Below are 17859 nucleotides of genomic sequence, written 5' to 3'. Positions count from 1 at the left end.
GTTAAAAGATGCACTACACCCGACAGGAAAGAATTCCAGAAGATTGTCATGGCAACAGCAATAAGATATGCTATAATAGGATTCATTGGCTTTTTTTTGTGAAATCGACGCATATTCCTATCAATAACATCATTGTTGGTGGCTGAATATCTTTGAAGAAGAGTTTTTCATCTTGGGGATTGGTAAACAAGTGAGAATTGAAGAAGCTCATGGAGTAAAAATTTGCCTGTATGTTTTGGGTTTTTCTATCATTTTTTTCCTCCAGATGTTTTGTATTTCTAAATTAAAATAATTTTGAAATAACAAAATAAAAATTGAGCTGTCAAACCATGAAAAGACATAAAGACGTAAAGGAAAATTAAATGCATATTACTGAGTGAAAGAAGCCACTCTGAAAAGGCTACATACTGTGTGATTCCAACTCCGTGACATTCTGGAAAAGCCTAAACTGTAGAGACAGTAAAAAGTTTGGTGCTTGCCAGGGGTGAGGGGAAAGGATATGAGTAGGATGAACTCAGGGGATTTCTAGGGCAGTGAAACTATATGCTATAATATAATACCATAATGGTGGGTACGTGTCATTATGCATTTGTCAAAATTCATAGAATGTACACCAAGAATGATGTAGACCATGGACTTTGAGCAATAATGAAGTGAAAAACTGCTAATAAGTAAACAAATAAAATTTCTACCTAACCCAAAGTCATTAAGATATTTTGTTTTCATCTACAAGCTTCATTGCTTACATTTCATATTTAGTTTTGCAGTACACCTGGAATGAATTTTTGTGTATGGTGTGTACATTTTTTTCTTCATATGACTTTTCAAATGACTCTGTCCTATTTTTTGAAAACCATCCTTTTCCCATGCCACACTGTATTTATCCTCACCCTTTGTGATAGCTATAAAGTATTCCGTTCTAAGTCACTCCCATTACTTATTTACCATCTGCCACGGCCTCTGCTATCATCAAGCAGCATGAACATCTTTGGAGATCAAGGCATTCTTCTGCAATTGTTAAAAGAAAAGTAGAACTGAACTTCTGAGCCAGAAAACATTTTTTTGAAAATTAATAAATGATATGGTTCAAAACTGAAAGAATACAAAAAGGCCCAGTGAAAAGTTCACCTCCTACCAATCCTTCCAGTCCCTCCACCAGGTAACTGCAGTCATGAAATCTTGAGTATCTTTGCAGAAACCTTATAATTGACGAACAAGCATTAGTTACATGTTTTTCTTTACATAGCTAGTGGCACACTGTATGTTCTGTTCTGCATCTTGCCTTTTTAGCTAAGCAATGTATGTTAGAAGTCTTTCTATTACTGCACATAAACAAGCATCGGCATTCATTTTTGAGGCCACATATTCCACTGGAAGGGTATACCGCCACTTAGTCTCCTACTGATGGACCTCTGGAACGTTTCCAGTTTTTGCTGTTCCAACAATGCTACAATGAGTAACTTTGCACATGCCGTTTTACATGTGTGCGGTACATCTGTTGGGGGAATTTCTAGAAGTGGACTTGCTGGGTGCAAGGGGATATGCATCTGGTATGCATCTGTCATTTGATCAGCATCACCAAATTACACTCCCACAAGCAAAGGGGTAAGAGTTCCTGTTTTCCCATAGCCCTGGCCTTTTATTTATTTATTTATTATTATTATTTAATTAAAAAAATTTTTTTTCAACGTTTATTTATTTTTGGGACAGAGAGAGACAGAGCATGAATGGGGGAGGGGCAGAGAGAGGGAGACACAGAATCGGAAACAGGCTCCAGGCTCTGAGCCATCAGCCCAGAGCCTGATGCGGGGCTCGAACTCACGGACCGCGAGATCGTGACCTGGCTGAAGTCGGACGCTTAACCGACTGCGCCACCCAGGCGCCCCTATTATTTAATTTTTTAAATGTTTACTTACTTTTGAGAGAGAGAGAGACAGAGACAAAGAGACAGAGCACGAGTGGGGTAGGGGCAGAAAGACGGAGACACAGAATCCCAAGCAGGCTCCAGGTTCTGAGCTGTCAGCACAGAGCCCAACCGGGGGCCGAACCCACGAACCGCGAGATCATGGCCTGAGCCGAAGTCAGACACCTGGGATCTTTAGCCATTTGATAGGTGGAAAATTGTAGATTATTTCGCATTTATTTTATCGTGGTGAGATCGCGCATCTTTTCCGAAGTTTAACTTCGCAACTTGTGTTTTTTGTCAAAATCCTTTGTATACACTTCTTTAAAATCGCTCACTGCCATTTCCTCCTGATGCTTCCTCATGAGAAGCCTCAGACTTGGGCTTCCTGGTCAGAGTTCGAACTTTTTAAAAGGTCCCAGCCGACCGTCCAGAAGGGAGGCCCCGTTGATGCTCCTTCCACAACTTGGTCCTGAACCGGGCTCCCTTCCTCACTGACTCCTGAGTAAGCTTGAAGCTGGCATCTCCAGCTAGGGTTGGGGAACCCTGGCCGGCTGGGGAGGAGTTGGCCCCGCCCAGTCACCTGGAATCCCCGCCCCAGACGCGTAGCCCCGCCCCTGTCCCCGCCTATCACGACCACGCGGCCCCGCCCCCTATGCGTGCCCTGGCGTCGCACGTCACGTGACGTCCAGAAGCTGCGGGCAGGGGAAGCCGCCCGCCATCGTTTCCCCGCCCCGGCGCTGGCGCCCTCCGCGCACGATGGCTTCCCCCGAATGAAGCGCGCTGCGGCCGGACCGCGGGGAACCGGCGAAGGCGCAGACGACGCCCGGACACCGTCCCCAGCTCCGGTCGGCCGCCCGGTCCGGCTCCCGGAAGCAGCCCGTTGCTAGGCAACCGCGTCGCTCCAGCGGGGAGGGGCGGGGCGTGCGGAGGGTCTGCATGGACCAGTACTGCATCCTGGGCCGCATCGGGGAGGGCGCGCACGGCATCGTCTTCAAGGCCAAGCACGTGGAGGTGAGCGGGGCCGTGGGATCTCCGCCTGCAGCCGTTCCTGGCCGAGGGACGCTCCCCCCCACCTCCCGCCCCCGTTTCCCCTGCCCGCGTGTGCACCGCTGCGCCTGCCTCCTCGCCCCGCTTCGTGGTGTGCGCCCACCAGTCTGGCCCCCATCAGTGGGGGCTGTCCGGGTTGCAAGCTTCCCACCCACCCGCGAGGCCACAGCAGCTATGCCGCGAGTGCCCGAGGAGCGTGGCCTGAAAGCCTCTTAGCTGTTTGCGCGGCGCTGGGACAGCTGGTCCCGGGCTGTACCTGATTTCCCTCCCTTCCCACCCCACGAGGCCCCTGGGCCTCTGCGTCCCACCCAGGTGACGCCTTTCCCGTCCCCGCGGCCCCTTTCCCACCTGGGATGGGATGGGTGGCAGTGTCTGCGTTCTGTCCTGCACAGACTGGGGAGATCGTGGCCCTCAAGAAAGTGGCCCTGCGGCGGCTGGAGGATGGCATCCCCAACCAGGCCTTGCGGGAGATCAAAGCCCTGCAGGAGATCGAGGACAATCAGCACGTGAGTGGGGCTGGGGTTGGAGGGCCTCTCCTTCCCTTGTCCACCTCATCCACCCACCGACTTCACTCCTCACTCATCCCTCTCACCCACTGATTTTCTTCCCTTACTCATTCTCTTCTTCACTGACTTCTTTCCATAAAGCATTTAGTGATTTTTAATGATAACGATCACTGCCACCCATTGAGCTTCTGTTCTGGTCACAGGCTGGGTTAACTGTTTCAGGTATTTGTCATTCTGAGTTCTCCGCTGCTCAGCCAGGCCCATTTCAGGATCTCCCCTCTGCCAGCTTGTGGGTGCTCGGCGGGTCCCGGGAGGCTTTGGTCAGGGTCTGATCGAGGACGTTCTAACCTTGGGTCCTCTCATGGGCCCTACCCTGTGCTGGGCGTTGGCCCCGAGCGGACTTCTGATGATTTAAGTGCTGCAGGGGAGATGGACAGAGGCTGCAGGGCCCACGTGGCTTGGTCCATGGGGCTGGGAGGCGCTGTGGGCACGCGAGGAGGGGCACTTCCCCCCAGCCCCGTTGCTCCTCACGGTGCTCTCTCTCATCCCTGGGAGGTGACTGGTGTATCCTGTCGTGCTCTGACTTGCTTGTTATCCTCTGGAGATGTCCATGACATGTTGGCTATGTAACAGAAGCACTCTGTAAACTGCTTGTAAAACACATAAACTCTGTGTCCTAGTTTTGTACAAACATGTGTGCCTGTATGTGAGTGTGGGATTGTACGTACCCTATCTGTTGTAAAGTCGGTTAGAATGTGCTGTAAGTTTGATTGTAGGTGATAGGGTTTTTCTTCTGTTGTTTTTTCTTTATAATTCTGTGTGTTTGAGTATATGTGTGTGACCTGGGGAATGATTGGGTGCTATCTTCAAATTCTGAAAACCAGCAATAAAAGTCCACGGGCTCAGGGCACCTGGGTGGCTCAGTCGGTTGAGTGTCTGACTTCGCTCAGGTTGTGATCTAACGGTTTGTGAGTTCAAGCCCCACGTACGGGCTTGCTGCTCTCGGCTTAGAGCCTACTTCAGACCCTCTGTCTCCATCTCTCTGCTCCTCCCCCTCCCCTCAAAAATAAACAAACATTAAGAAAATTAAACAAAAAAAAGGTCCACGGGCTTGCACACACAGCCCATACATGGGAGGGTGACACGGGCCCTCCACCTGTGAGTCAGCAGCCCTGGAGGTCCCACCTTCAGATGCCCCAGCGTGGAGCCCAGGCTGTCCTCATCTCCGACCCGAATGACCACGCCGTGTCCTTGCTGGTGCTCCCCTCCCCACCGTCCAAAAGTGTGGATGAAACCCTTCACTTCCCTGCTGGAAAAGCCCACTGGCTTTTCTTCACACCGAGAGCTGCAGCCCCTCTTCATCCTACATGACCTCTGAAGCGTCCCCTGTGACGGGTACCGTCCGGGCCTCAGCACAGGGCAAACGTCCTTCCCGTAAAGGACCCTACGTGCCCGTGTCCCTCCTGCCGCCTCACTGTCCCCTCTGCCCCCAGGGCTTTGTGCTTCGTGCTCCTCTGTCTGTGCTCCTTCCCGCATCCCTGCCTTACCGACTCCCCTCGCCCTATTTACTCTGTCTGTCCTCGTCAGAACCGGGACACCCCAGCCGTTGGCTCGCTCGGTTGTCTGTCTCCCTGTGCTGTGAGCACAGCACAGGCCCTGCCAGGCCTTGCTCCTGCTCCGTGTTGTGCAGCCTGGCCCCGCTGACCCGTGGTCCCTTGGGAAGTGTATGTGACATGTGTCCAGCTCTCCTGGTGCTGGGGTTTCATGGCCCTAGAGGAGCCCACAGGAGACCTGTGCCCTGTGTGTGTTTGTGTGTGTGTGAGTGAGGGGCAGGGGGTAGGGGGGGACACTGCAGGTGGTTTTCCAGTTCCTGGGCTGGGGGGAAGCCCAGTCACTGCCCTGGGTGACCTTCCCACCTCCTCTTCCCTGAGTGAGTGAGTGGAGTGTTAGATGGGGACCATCTTCTCTCTGGAGAGGGGAACAACTGGGGGTTCCGCATCCCTGGTTCTGAGCTCAGGTCTCACATCACCCACCCGCCTGGTCCTCTGTCTGGGGCGGGGCTGGGGTCCCCCAGCGGGTCTGAGTGATGTGGGTCCCAGGGCTGACCGGATGCCTGCCTGCAGGTGGTGCAGCTGAAGGCCGTGTTCCCGCACGGCGCAGGCTTTGTGCTGGCCTTCGAGTTCATGCTGTCGGATCTGGCCGAGGTGGTGCGCCACGCCCAGAGGCCCCTGGGCCAGGCACAGGTCAAGAGCTACCTGCAGATGCTGCTCAAGGGTGTGGCATTCTGCCACGCCAACAACATCGTGCATCGGGTCAGTGTCAGCACGGGCTGCGGCGGGACCTGCGGGCCAGCCCTTGAAGAGGGGTCAGAGGGGCAAGACCCGTGGTGTGGCCAAGCCACAGACTCAGTGGCCCTGGAGAGAGTGGGGCCTGGGCTGACCCGGGTGCTTAGCCTGCCACACCCTCCTGCCCCAAGGTCCTCCAGGGGTGTGGAGGAACTGATGCCCCCTTTGGTGTCTTCAGGACCTGAAACCGGCCAACCTGCTCATCAGTGCCTCAGGCCAGCTCAAGATAGCAGACTTTGGCCTGGCCCGGGTCTTCTCCCCAGATGGCAGCCGCCTCTACACACACCAGGTGGCCACCAGGTAGGGAGGGCCAGTTCCCAGGCAGGAGTTGGCAGAGGACAGGCCCCAACCTTCTCACCGGGCTGAGATGCTTCTGGACCTTCTGTTCAGACATTGCTTGTGGGGCTGATGTGGGGCGGGGGTGACCTTTCTGGGCAGCCTCCGTCAGACGAGCGAGCTGGCTGTGCCCACCCCCTCCTCCCAGGTGGTATCGAGCCCCGGAGCTCCTGTATGGTGCCCGCCAGTATGACCAGGGCGTCGACCTGTGGTGAGACTTCTGTGGGCTGGGCACGGGGGAATGTGGGGTTGCTAAGCCATTTGGGGGCGTCTTCGTGCTGTGAGCTCTAGGTTGCCTTGGGGGTGTTTTCCCTCGTTGGGGAGTCTCTGAGGAGTTTGGGGTCAGTTTTCACTTGGGTGGGGGTCAGGTGTGATGGGAGCGGGAAGCATCTGGGCTGGAGTCAGGGAGGTAGTTGAGGCTCAAGGCATGGATCCTCTAATCTGGTAGGCAGGGGGTGGTTATATGCCTGGGTGTGAAGGCTCTGAGCTTTATTTGGGTAGGATGGTTTGTCCATGCCTAGGCACTTGAGATTTAGGGGCTATTTTGGAGGTCTGTCCCAGAAAGTGAGGAGTGAGAGACGGTGGCTGCGTGTCCCAGAAACTGAGGCTCTGAGAAGTCTCAGAACCACTGAGGGGGTTGCTATGTTTTCTAGGGTTGAGGCCAGTGAGCTGTTGGCGAGGGGGACCTGGTCTGTGTTCTAGGCTTGTGGGTTTTGTGTACGAGTCTGTAGCCTCAGGTACGAAGCCGCTGTGCTATTCTGTGGTTCCTTGGCCCTAGTATGGGGTGTGCGTGCAGTGTGGGGAGATCTGTGTCATAGTGCGAGGCGACCGAACCGGTGAGGGGAGATCTCTCAGCTGTCTGGGTCTGTGTCTGCAGGGCTGTGGGCTGCATCCTGGGGGAATTGCTGAACGGATCCCCTCTCTTCCCTGGGGAGAATGACATCGAGCAGCTTTGCTGTGTGCTTCGAATCCTGGGCACCCCCAGTCCTCAAGTCTGGCCGGTTTGCAGGGGTTCCCAGCGGGGAACGGGTGGGGGCAGGTGTCTTCCCTTCCCCCCAACAGCAAGGACCACCCTCTGTGCCTTTTCTCTTGTGGCTCCACACCTCCCTGGCCCCCTCCCCCCCTCCCCCCAGACCACTGTTCTGGCCTCTCTTGGCGGCTCCTCCCATCCTGCCCTGCTGGATGCAGGAAGCCGGGTCCTGTCCCTCCCCTCCTGCCGGCACACTGGCACTTTGTGCACATGCCTGAGACGTGGGGGGGTGGGGGTGGGATGACCGGTGAGCAGGTGGGCCACGGCCGCACGGACTGATGACCATGGTCCTAGGAGATCACGGAGCTGCCCGACTACAACAAGATCTCCTTCAAGGAGCAGGCGCCTGTGCCCCTGGAGGAGGTGCTGCCCGACGCGTCTCCCCAGGCCCTGGACCTGCTGGGGCTGTTCCTCCTCTACCCTCCGCGCCAGCGCATCTCAGCCTCCCAGGTAGGGTGACCCCGTTTCCCTGACCCTCCTCACTCGGGGCCCTGTGACAGGCTGGCACCAGAACCCGGGGGGCCACGGGCAGGTGGGGACCCCAGTAAAAGACATGGCCACCTTGCCGGAGAGCGCGCCTGGGTTGTGGGTGACCGGCTGCCTCATCCCTCCAGTGGATATTTACTCTGCATCTGCACACGCCTGGCATCTTCCTGGGCCCTGGGGGTGGGCAGGTGGGACTGACTCTGGGGGGGGGGTGCCAGTTTAAGCTTGGGGAGGCGTTTTTCAGGGAGAAATGATGAGCAGAGGTCTGGCGAGGGGGACCTGGAAGGGGGTCGTGTGGCTGGGAAGGAGAGGCAGGACCATGGGCTGACGTGGGAGCCTCTCTCGGGCGTCCCCGTGCCCTGCCCGCCCCAGTACTAGCAGGCCCCTGGTGAGCCATCTCAGCGGACCAAGGCTGCTGGACCAAGGCCACCTGCCTGCCTCCCTGTCTACGCCACTGCCTCCCAGATCCTGCTGTGTCTCTTCAGGGCACCCACCCCTGGCAGGCCAGCTCAGACCCCAGCAGGGCTCTCCTGTGGCTCCCTCTTTGAGCAGTCACATGCTGGGGGACATCACCTCTGTGACCCTCCTGGCCACTCTCCCCCCGGGCCTGCTGTGTGTCCTCAGGCCCTAACTGTGCGCCTCTGGGATCTCTGCTCCAGCACCCCTCCCTGGAGCTCGCCCGCACTGCTCTGCAGGCCCGCAGCCTCTCTGGTCCCCTCAACCTCCGCTGTCGCTCTGACACAGCACTAGTCATCTGACGCTCCCTGTCCCTTTCTCCTCTGTCTTGTCTGTCACCCATACCCCTGACTTGGGGAAGACTCACGGGGAGGCTCTGTGTTCTGCCCCCTGCTGGCTCCCGAGAACCTGTAAGGGTGTTCAGGTGCTGAGCACGTGGAGATGCTGCGGAGCAGGTGTGGGAACGAGCCTTGCAGGGCAGTGCTCCATCCTCCCTCAGAGGCAGGTGAGCTGAGGTTGGGACGGGGAGGTGACTCATTGCCTTCTGTCCCTCGCTTGCCGCCCGCAGGCCCTCCTGCATCAGTACTTCTTCACGGCTCCCCTGCCTGCCCACCCCTCGGAGCTGCCGATTCCCCAGCGCCCGGGGGGACCCACCCCCAAGGCCCACCCGGGCCCCCCCCACGTCCATGACTTCCACGTGGACCGGCCTCTCGAAGAGTCACTGTTGAACCCGGAGCTGATTCGGCCCTTCATCCCGGAGGGCTGACGCTGGGCCCGCCCTGCCGTCCTGTCCCCCAGAGCCCCCTGGGCTTCTTGTTTCTCTGCTGAGCCTGACCCGACCTCCTGTGGCCCCCACACAGCCTCACTAGGTCCACCCCTCACCTGGTCTGCTCCCAGGCTGGGGACGAGGACATCCGGCTCCAGCAGAGGGGACCTACAGCCGGTGCCATTGGCCTCCCGTGTGCGTGCTGCCAACTGACCCATCAGAGGGAGACCGTGAGCTCCGTGGCTGTGGCTGCCGTGGTGCTGGTTGTCCAGGCCCTGCCTTCCCGGTCAGGGATGGCCTCGGTAGAGCCACCTAGGGGAGCGGAGAGTGTGAGGTGTCCTCACGCGGGAACACGAGTGGGAGGGCAGCTTTGTTTGATTTTGTTTTCAGAGGCATTGAAAGCTAGTTCACTTTGGAGATTTATTGTAAAAAGCCCAGGTAGTTCTGCCTGGTGTCAGCCCCCCTCCATTCCTACCGAGGGAAGTGGCCAAGGTGGCGGGCATCGTTTCCTGGCCCTTGTTTCTCTGTGGTCACCAGGAATGCGGCTCCACTCACGGCTCCTCCGGTCCTGGGGGCTTCATGCAGTGGGGCTCCCATTTGGAGGTGCAGTGGCAGAATTCAAGCCCCAGGATGGCTCAGGTTGGGGACCGATCGGGGTCAAGCCGCTTACCAGCATCTCTACCCTGAGGACAAGGGTGAGCCAGGACCAGACGTGCCACCTCCTTACTCAGGTACAGAGCAAGCGAGGAGATAGGCATTCTTGGAAGTCATTTGTTAATTCAGTAAATCCGAATACTTAAGCCCAGTTGGCTCTTGTTTGCTTGCTTAATAAATTTTGATCAGCTGATTCTATAATCTACACAGAAATGAAAGGGTTAAGAGAAGGCAGAAGAGAAAAACCAGGGAAGGACTCACTGTTAGACCTAAGACTTTTCATAGGGCCTGTTGAGACAGTGCAGTCCTGGTTCAGGAAGAGTTAAAAACGGACCAGAGAAACAAACATATCCTTAGGAATCTCTTACTCTTTTTTTTTTTTTTTTTTTCAACGTTTATTTATTTTTGGGACAGAGAGAGACAGAGCATGAACGGGGGAGGGGCAGAGAGAGAGGGAGACACAGAATCGGAAACAGGCTCCAGGCTCTGAGCCATCAGCCCAGAGCCCGACGCGGGGCTCGAACTCACGGACCGCGAGATCGTGACCTGGCTGAAGTCGGACGCTTAACCGACTGCGCCACCCAGGCGCCCCAACAATCTCTTACTCTTAAAATGTGCATTTTGTTCTTCATGTGGCTAAACCCGTGTCAGCCCTGAGCACAGGTGACGCTGCCAGGCATTGCCTCCAAGCTTCTGGGGAAATACAAAACAATAGACACAGCGTTGCTTTCAGGGAGAGGTCTGATGTTTTAGGGATCTGTCCTCTGCCTGTTTGTCCAGCCACATCTGTCGATGCCCAGCTCCAGTCCAGCTAATTTCTGGGAGCTCTCAGCTCCGTATAAATTTGAGCCTGTACCCACGTCTGGATCACTGGCCCTCCACCAACTCCATTCACAGGACACTCTAAACTTGCCCTTGAACCTGACCTCACCTTGAATGTCAAGTTCAGAGTGAGGCTGAGGGTCACTGTGAAAGCAAAGGTGAGGCCAGGGTGAAGATCCCAGTGATGGTCACAGTGAGTGTCAGGGTCAGGTGAGGGTAGGGATTCAGGATAGCGTGGATGGCAAGGTTGAGGGTTGTGAGCTGGGCGAGGTTGGAGGAGGGTCAGGGTCAAGGGTGAGTGTCAGGACCAGGGGCAGGCCCGAATCTGGTAAATGAGAGGCCCATGTCAAAGGCCAGGTTGAGAGCGGCAAGGGTCCGAAATGGGGACAGGTCAAAGGTGAAGTCAAAGGCCAGAGCAAGGGCTTGGGAGGGGCTGGGTTCAAGACCACCGCAATGTCCAACGTGAGGGTCAGTGCAGGGGTGAAGGTCAGAGCGAGAGCCAAGGGGTGGTCAGAGGCAAGTGGAAGGTCAGGGAGGAGCGGGGCCGACTGGCTCCAGCTTAAAGCGGAGGGCTGGCAGGCTGGCAGAGGATTGACCCAACAGAACGGAAGCATTGAGCACTGGGTGGGTGTAGTCCGCGGGGCGGAAGTAGGGTGGGATGGGCGGGGTTTGGCCGTCCGGAGCGGAAGGAAGCATCTTGGCGTGCTCCTCGGCCTGCGGGCCAGAAGCACGGCGTGATGGGCGGGGTTTGGCCCTCGGGGCGGAAGCGTGGCGAGATGGGCGGGGTTTGGCCGGAAGGCCAGAAGCGCGTGGAAGGCGTGGCCGGGGGGCGGAGGCTGGGCGGTGCGGGCGAGATGGAGCCGAAACTTGGGTTCCATGAGCTCCTGCACGTTTTCTCCTTCCTGGAGGCCCGAGACCTGCTCTGCGCCGCCCAGGTGGACAAGGTAGCGCGCCCTGTCCGGGAGGCAGGACTGGCTTTATGGTTCCTGCGTGTCCAAGGCTGGCCCTTTTCTGGGCCTCAGTTTCCCCGTTTGGGGGGCGGCGTCCGGCGGCCAATTCCGTGGTGGGCCTAGCGCGCTGAGGCCGGGGTGGTGACCTGGAGGCTTGTGTGGGTGTTGCGAGCCGCCGCCCCGGGGACTCCCAGAGCCCTGTTCGCTGGTCTGCTGCGGCCCCCCTGCCATCAGCTTTCACTGCCTGGATGGCCTTGGGGGGCCTGTTTCCTTGCCCCTCCCACCTCTTCTGGAACATTCTATAATTTCCCTCTGGGTCTTGTCTGGGAAGCCAAGAGTTTCCTGTGAGTGGTGAGTCCCCTGGGGTCAGGGCGCCCGCACGCCTGGGTCCTGGCTGTCATCCGCCCCGTGTGCACCTGCGCCGGCTCCTCCTAGGGCTCCGCACAGCTTAACTGCTGGTGTAGTGTACGCAGTTCATGTCCGCTTTCCCCCCGCTGGATTCGTGCCTGACAGCCAGCATCCTGTCTCTGGCACCCAGCGTGCCCTTTGTAAATACTTGTCGAGTCAGGGAATTTCATAAAGGAACCTAAAATACATTTGTTAACCTTAGATAGAAAACTGCCAGTTATCTTACCGGCAAAAATGGGTTTGTTTGGGAATAACGGAGAATTGCAACCCAAGCCCAGCGGGGCCTGGCAAAACAATGGGCGAGTCCAGAGAAGAAAGCTGGAGAGGCTCTTTTACAGAGGAAGGCGAGGCTGGAAGGGCTGTTGAGAACTAAAAGTCCGTTGCAGTCAACTGGGGACTGGAAGTGCGGTGGCTTCTCCCTGGCTGGGCTGTGACAGTCTCCTTTGCTGGGCTGTTGGGAGGTGGGGTGGGGAGAAATCTTACTCCCTCTGAGGCAGTGAAGGAGTAGCTAAACTAGCATTGGTTTGCAAGGTGCCGGGTCTGCAACTGACCAGGGCTGTGGCCTGAGAGCCCCCCTGCTGGCCTCCGGAGGATTTTCTTTTTCTTTTTTCGTTTTTAAGGTTTATGTATATTTTTGAGAGAGAGCGGGAGGGGGAAGGGGCAGACAGAGACGGAGAGAAAGGATCTGAAGCGGGCTCTGTGCTGACAGTAGAGGGCCCGGTGTGGGGTTGAGCTCCCAGACCATGAGATCATGACCTGAGCCCAAGGCAGACATTTAACTGCCTGAGCCACCGAGGCGGCCCTCCTGAAGATTTTCCTTATTAATTGTCACACGTTATCATATCGTTTTACACAAAGATCAATAAACAGATTCGTGTTTGAATTCCATAACTATATTTAAAATGTGTCAGGTAAAATACCGGGTTTTCATCCCCTTTTTACCAATGAAGAGACAGTCCCACCCAGCTAGTCCCATGCAGGGCTGGGACTGGATCCCTGCAGCAGGCGAGCGATGGCGCAGGGGCAGAGTGAGGAAGGAGGGCGACTTGTACCCTTGGGCAGCACAGGCTTCTCTGGGGCACGGTTTCCCTGCTGGCCAAGATGAAGTCAGTTATCCTTGCCTCACTGTGTTGTCGTGAAGGCCAGCATCTAACAGAGGGGTCCCCTGGGTGGGTAGTATTTATTTTTCAGATTTTTCAGACTATATTGCACATCATACTCTGTGTTTGGGAAATAAGGTCTCAGGTAGGTTTTGAACTGGGAACTCCATAAAAGGAAAATGCGTAAATCCTCTTGACTGTCTTGGCTTGATTTCTGCAAATTATAAACTTTACATTCCTGCCAAGAAGACCGAGGCACTTTGATCCGGCAGGTGAGCAAGGGCTGTTTGCTTCTGCCAGGGACGGGCCAGCCAGGTTCTGGGATGGGGGCCTTCAGTGCGACTGGACCACAGACAGCTCTCCAGAGTGGTTCCCTCGGAAGCTGTGTGGGCTCCGGGATCCACGCTGGCCTGGCTGGAGAGGCCAGGGCGTCCCAGGACGCAGCTGTGGGTCTGGGTGAGGGCAGGCATGACACTCTGGTTCCCTCCCAGGACTGACTGATCCCGAGCCTCTCTCAAATACTTCTGCAGGGGGCGGTTTATGGGAGCAGGGCTGACCGTCTCCCAAGACGGCTGTTCTACCATCTTGGCGTCTCTGGGACACCCTCCAGGCCAGTGCCTGTAGTTACTCTGCTGCGGCAGCCTGTTGCCCTGCCCTCATTTCCAATTCTTCCTTCTCGAAGGAGCCAGTGATCTAACTAAACAGGCTACCCCGCCACTCCTCCATTCACAATTGCCAAGTGGCTTCTCACTGGTTTTGCCGTTACGACTTTGCGAGTTGGCTCTAAGCAGATTTCCAGCTCCTTTCCCCAGAACGCTTTACTCCACTTGAGGCAGAATGCTCACTGGTTTTTTCTCACTTCACAGTCTTTGCTCCAGTAGTTTTCTCTCTCCCTGGAATGCTTCAGCTGTTGGGGATTTTGTCAGTAATCTCTTCTGAGCCCCTCAGCTCCACCGACATTGTTATACTCTCCTTTCTCACTCTTGATTGTTTTTAATTGGGCCGTCCACATATGTCTGATTCCCCAGGGTGAGTTTTGTTGCCCACAGGCACTGAGTCTGATCTAGCTCTCTGTCCCGTCTACGGTGCCTGGCAGGCTAGGTGCCAACTGCATACAGACTGACCAGACTTCTCTGTCCTCTTGTTCTAGGTCTGGAATGAGGTTTCAGGGACCAAGGAACTGTGGAGGTAAGTGAAGGAAGAGCCAAACGTGGGCAGGAGAGGGTCCTGCGAAGGTGAGGGGTGTAGCGTGTAAGTGTTTTGAGCACCGTGTGTCTGGCTCTACCGAGTACATCAGAAAGGACGATCCGTAGCACCTGTCAGTGGGGAACTACTCCTGTCATGCATGTAGTGAATACTTTTTTTTTTATAGTATATCGAAATATAAGAGATTTTATCAATTGGATGGGAGATTGACATGCATCAGGAGTACCAAACTTGGGCAGATGTGTACAGCAGATGCATGTGGCCAGCTGATAGAAGACAAATCAACAAACCACTTTTATTTTTTTATTTTTAAATTTTCTTAAATGTTTGTTTATTTTTGAGAGAGAGACACACAGAGTGCGAGCAGGGGAGGGGCGGAGAGAGAGGGAGACACAGAATATGAAGCACGCTCCAGGCTCCGAGCTGTCAGCACAGAGCCCGACGCGGGGCTCGAACTCAGGAACTGTGAGATCATGACCTGAGCCGAAGTCAGACGCTCAACCGACTGAGCCACCCAGGCGCCTCCAAATCACTTTTATTTTAACTCATCTTTGGTGTAACAACATAGCTGTGTATGAACGCATATGGTATTAGGATTTTTCAAGATTTAAAAAATTAGAGTTGAAAATAAAAAATATCTTAATCGTTAATTTATTAAGTTTTTTTCTTATTCTTTTTTCCTTTGGAACCTGACTCCTTTTGACCCAAGAGAGGAGTCTCACATCTTCTCTCTCTTGCTGAACATAAGACAGGCTGTGGCCTTGGCCGTCCACTAGGAGCTGTGTTTAGTTTTAGCCACTTATGATGGAAAACAGCTGTTCACACACAAAGAATCTTCCACACTTGGAGGGAATCTCTGCTTGATGGGTTTTGCTTTCAGGGTAATGTTGCAGTTGTGGTCCTTGAGGATTCTGGATGTCAGGCCTGCCGCTGCCGTGTTCGGTGTTCTGTGGCATCTGTTGCTTCTCATCCACTTCTTATTGCTAATGTTTGTTAGAAAAATGATGCTGATCTCTTCAGTTAGTCTTGAAGAGAGCTTTTATCGGATTCCAGTCTTCATCTCTGCACTTTGGGGAATGTCTCTGGAGAGAACATTCAGTTCTGGACGTTGATTTCTCTGTAGGGGAGTGGACAAGATTTTTTGTCTTCCCAAATGTGATTCTCAATGACATTGTGTCCTGGGAAATAAATGGATTGACTCCTGGGTTGGTGTATTTGTGGAAGTGCTCGCAGAGCCGTATTCCCACCTTGGAATAGGTAGGAAGCCAGCCCTAACCCTGCTCTTTGTTCTTGTCTCTGCTGAGAAGCCAGGAAGGAATTTGAGTGACGGGAGTGAGTTCCTTCCCACAGCTCAGAAACTGTCTTCTGCGGCTTGTCACCTGACCTCTGCGCGTACGTGTGTGTTACCACGTTGTGCCTCCAGGTGCCTTGGGTAGATGGTTTGGCATTTGCAAACCAAGTCACAGAGTGGTTTCAGTTCATCACTGTTTCATAATTGGTGCTGAACTTTTAGCATAAAGTCATTCCTCAAGATTGTATCCTTGGACTGCGTTCTTATAAAAACCCTGGGTTTAGGGGCGTCTGGGTGGCTCAGTCCATTAAGCGTCTGACTCTTGGTTTTGGCTGAGGTCATGATCTCACAGTTCTTGAATTCAAGCTCCACATCAGGCTTCGGATTCTCTCTCTCTGCACCTCCCCTGCTCATGTGCGCGCGCTCTCTCTCTCTCTCTCTCTCTCTTTCTCTCTGTCTCAAACTTAAAACACACACACACACACACAAAACAAAAAACACTGAGTTTATGTTTCTGGAGCTGGGACAACAGCATTTCAGGAGCATTGTCATCTGTGGTCACATGCATGTCATTTCCGATGCTGTGTCTTATGAGTACCGGGCCCCAAAGTTCTCCAGGCCCGTTAGAAATTCTCATGGACACAGTAAATTAATGTAGTTAACTGGTCATGTATTTTTAATATGTATTGTATAATTTTATTTTGTTTCTTTTATTTTTTAATTTTTTAAAGTTTATTTATTTTGAGAGTGAGAGAACAAGACTGCGAGCTAGGGAGCGGCAGAGAGAGGGAGGGAGAGAATCCCAAGCAGGGTCCGTGCTGTCAGCACAGGGTCCAAGTGGGGCTCGATCTCATGAACCATGAGAGCATGACCCGAACTGAAATTAAGAGTTGGCCCCTTGGGGCGCCTGGGTGGCGCAGTCGGTTAAGCGTCCGACTTCAGCCAGGTCACGATCTCGCTGTCCGTGAGTTCGAGCCCCGCGTCGGGCTCTGGGCTGATGGCTCAGAGCCTGGAGCCTGTTTCCGATTCTGTGTCTCCCTCTCTCTCTGCCCCTCCCCCGTTCATGCTCTGTCTCTCTCTGTCCCAAAAATAAATAAACGTTGAAAAAAAAAAATTTTTTTTAAAAAAGAGTTGGCCCCTTAACCAACTGAGCCACCCAGATGCCCCTGTATTGTGTAATTTTAGTTGGAAATGCTGCAAGGTCCTTTTTTTAATGCCTCAGGACCTTTTAAATTCTGTTTCTTCAATACAGTAAGCGTTAGGTTCTGGTTAGAAATAAAATTGCAAATATTTGCTTTTGTTTAAGGTACATAGTTTCTGTTGTGTACAATAGATTATTTTGTTATTAGTTGCTATCTGAAAAGTCTTGGTATCAGTATTTTTTTCACTTGATATATTGCAATTCAGAGGCATATCACATAATTTATTCATCTTCATACTTCAACCTTTTTGATGGTCTGCCTTCATTTTTGTCAAATCACTTTTTCATTTCTCAATATTGCTCATAGGTCCTGCTTAAGTTTTGAGTGTGTAATATGTAGAAATAGACTTAACTTCCACAAAGAAATGTGCCTTCTCCTCTTTTTCTTAAGCCACATTATTTTCTTGGTCTAGCTTTTGTTTTCACACTCTTCACATTGAGGTGCGGGTCCAAGAAATTTCCCTGTCTTCTTATTTCAACTCAAAGCCAACAACAGGAGTGGTGGTTTGAGGTGTCTCGGTCTCACCACCCAGAAGAGAAAAGAGACGGTGAAGCCAAGGGCTTGTTCTTGTGTGAAGGGCTCAGCTTCATGTGGCTCCAGACCCATTTTGTACGATGGGAATTTAGGTTCAGCATAACCAGACCACCTGCCTTTTCCTGATTTTTATGTGAAAACTCAAGAGTTTTAAGTGTCGGCAGCTAGTTCACTGGGCTAATCCTGTGCAAGCCAAACAGAATAATCTGGGGGTCCATTCTGCCCACAGGCTGCCAATATGGTGCTTCTGATAGAAGGACTAGAGTTCCAGCAAACACAGTAAAACCCGTTCGGAGCGCAGGCGGTGGATCCTTCTCTGTGTGTTAGAAGGTCCCTAGTGCCTGGTACAGGCCTGGCGTGGAGGTACTCGGTGAGTGGAGAGGCCATGAGGACTGGGTGTGGTACTTGTTGAGGCCACGGACCGTGAGCCCCGCATTTCCCACCTGACCTTGTGTTCTCCGTGAGGTAGGAGTGCTGGGCTGGAGCTACAGGATGCCACCTCAGCTGTGGGGACTGTAAATGCTGGAAGCCTCTGCCCGTGAAGCCTCCCCAGTCCCCTCCTGGCTGGACATCCGCTCTTGGTGCTCAGTTCCCATAGCTCCACATGTTGCCCCTCCTGAAACGCCATGTTTCTCCCCCGCACTTTTGTTCTGCTCATCCTCCTCCCAACCACTGGCTGAGAGTGCCCTCGGCAGAAGCCATGTCTCACTTGCTCTGGTGCCCACAGACCGGGTGGGGATTCTGTAGTTCTCTACAGTGTGGCTGAGCTAACATTTCTCTCCTGAAAAGTCTCATGAGAGAGGTGCTGTCAGAG

General features: G+C 53.9%; 2 protein-coding genes across 4 annotated transcripts in view; both read left to right on the top strand.

Moving 5' to 3' along the window:
- Nucleotides 1–2600: 2600 nt before the first annotated feature.
- CDK20 (cyclin dependent kinase 20) lies at nucleotides 2601–9683 on the top strand. Its single transcript, XM_030293053.1, has 8 exons — nucleotides 2601–2917; nucleotides 3346–3459; nucleotides 5583–5771; nucleotides 5983–6104; nucleotides 6289–6351; nucleotides 7018–7141; nucleotides 7465–7620; nucleotides 8681–9683. Exons 1-8 carry the CDS (start codon nucleotides 2843–2845, stop codon nucleotides 8876–8878), a joined length of 1041 nt encoding a protein of 346 aa, XP_030148913.1. The 5' UTR covers nucleotides 2601–2842; the 3' UTR covers nucleotides 8879–9683.
- Nucleotides 9684–11036: 1353 nt separating this feature from the next.
- Nucleotides 11037–17859, top strand: part of LOC115499268 (F-box/WD repeat-containing protein 12-like) — a 48176-nt gene continuing 41353 nt past the window's right edge. For 2 of the 3 annotated variants that reach the window (XR_004344332.1, XM_032595503.1), the window contains exons 1-2: nucleotides 11037–11298; nucleotides 13963–14000. Coding sequence is in view for 1 of the 3 variants with exons in the window: in XM_032595503.1 (XP_032451394.1) it covers nucleotides 11092–11298; nucleotides 13963–14000 (245 nt within the window). In the remaining 2 variants the exon portion in view is untranslated. Of the gene's footprint in view, nucleotides 11299–13962; nucleotides 14001–17274; nucleotides 17416–17859 lie in introns of all 3 variants that reach the window. The other variant, XM_032595504.1, reaches the window with a different exon arrangement.

The sequence above is a fragment of the Lynx canadensis genome, chromosome D4, assembly GCF_007474595.2.
Source record: "Lynx canadensis isolate LIC74 chromosome D4, mLynCan4.pri.v2, whole genome shotgun sequence".
Classification (NCBI taxonomy): Eukaryota; Metazoa; Chordata; class Mammalia; order Carnivora; family Felidae; genus Lynx; species Lynx canadensis.
Note: the sequence above shows the minus strand (reverse complement) of the source record. Positions and strands in the feature narration are given on the sequence as shown.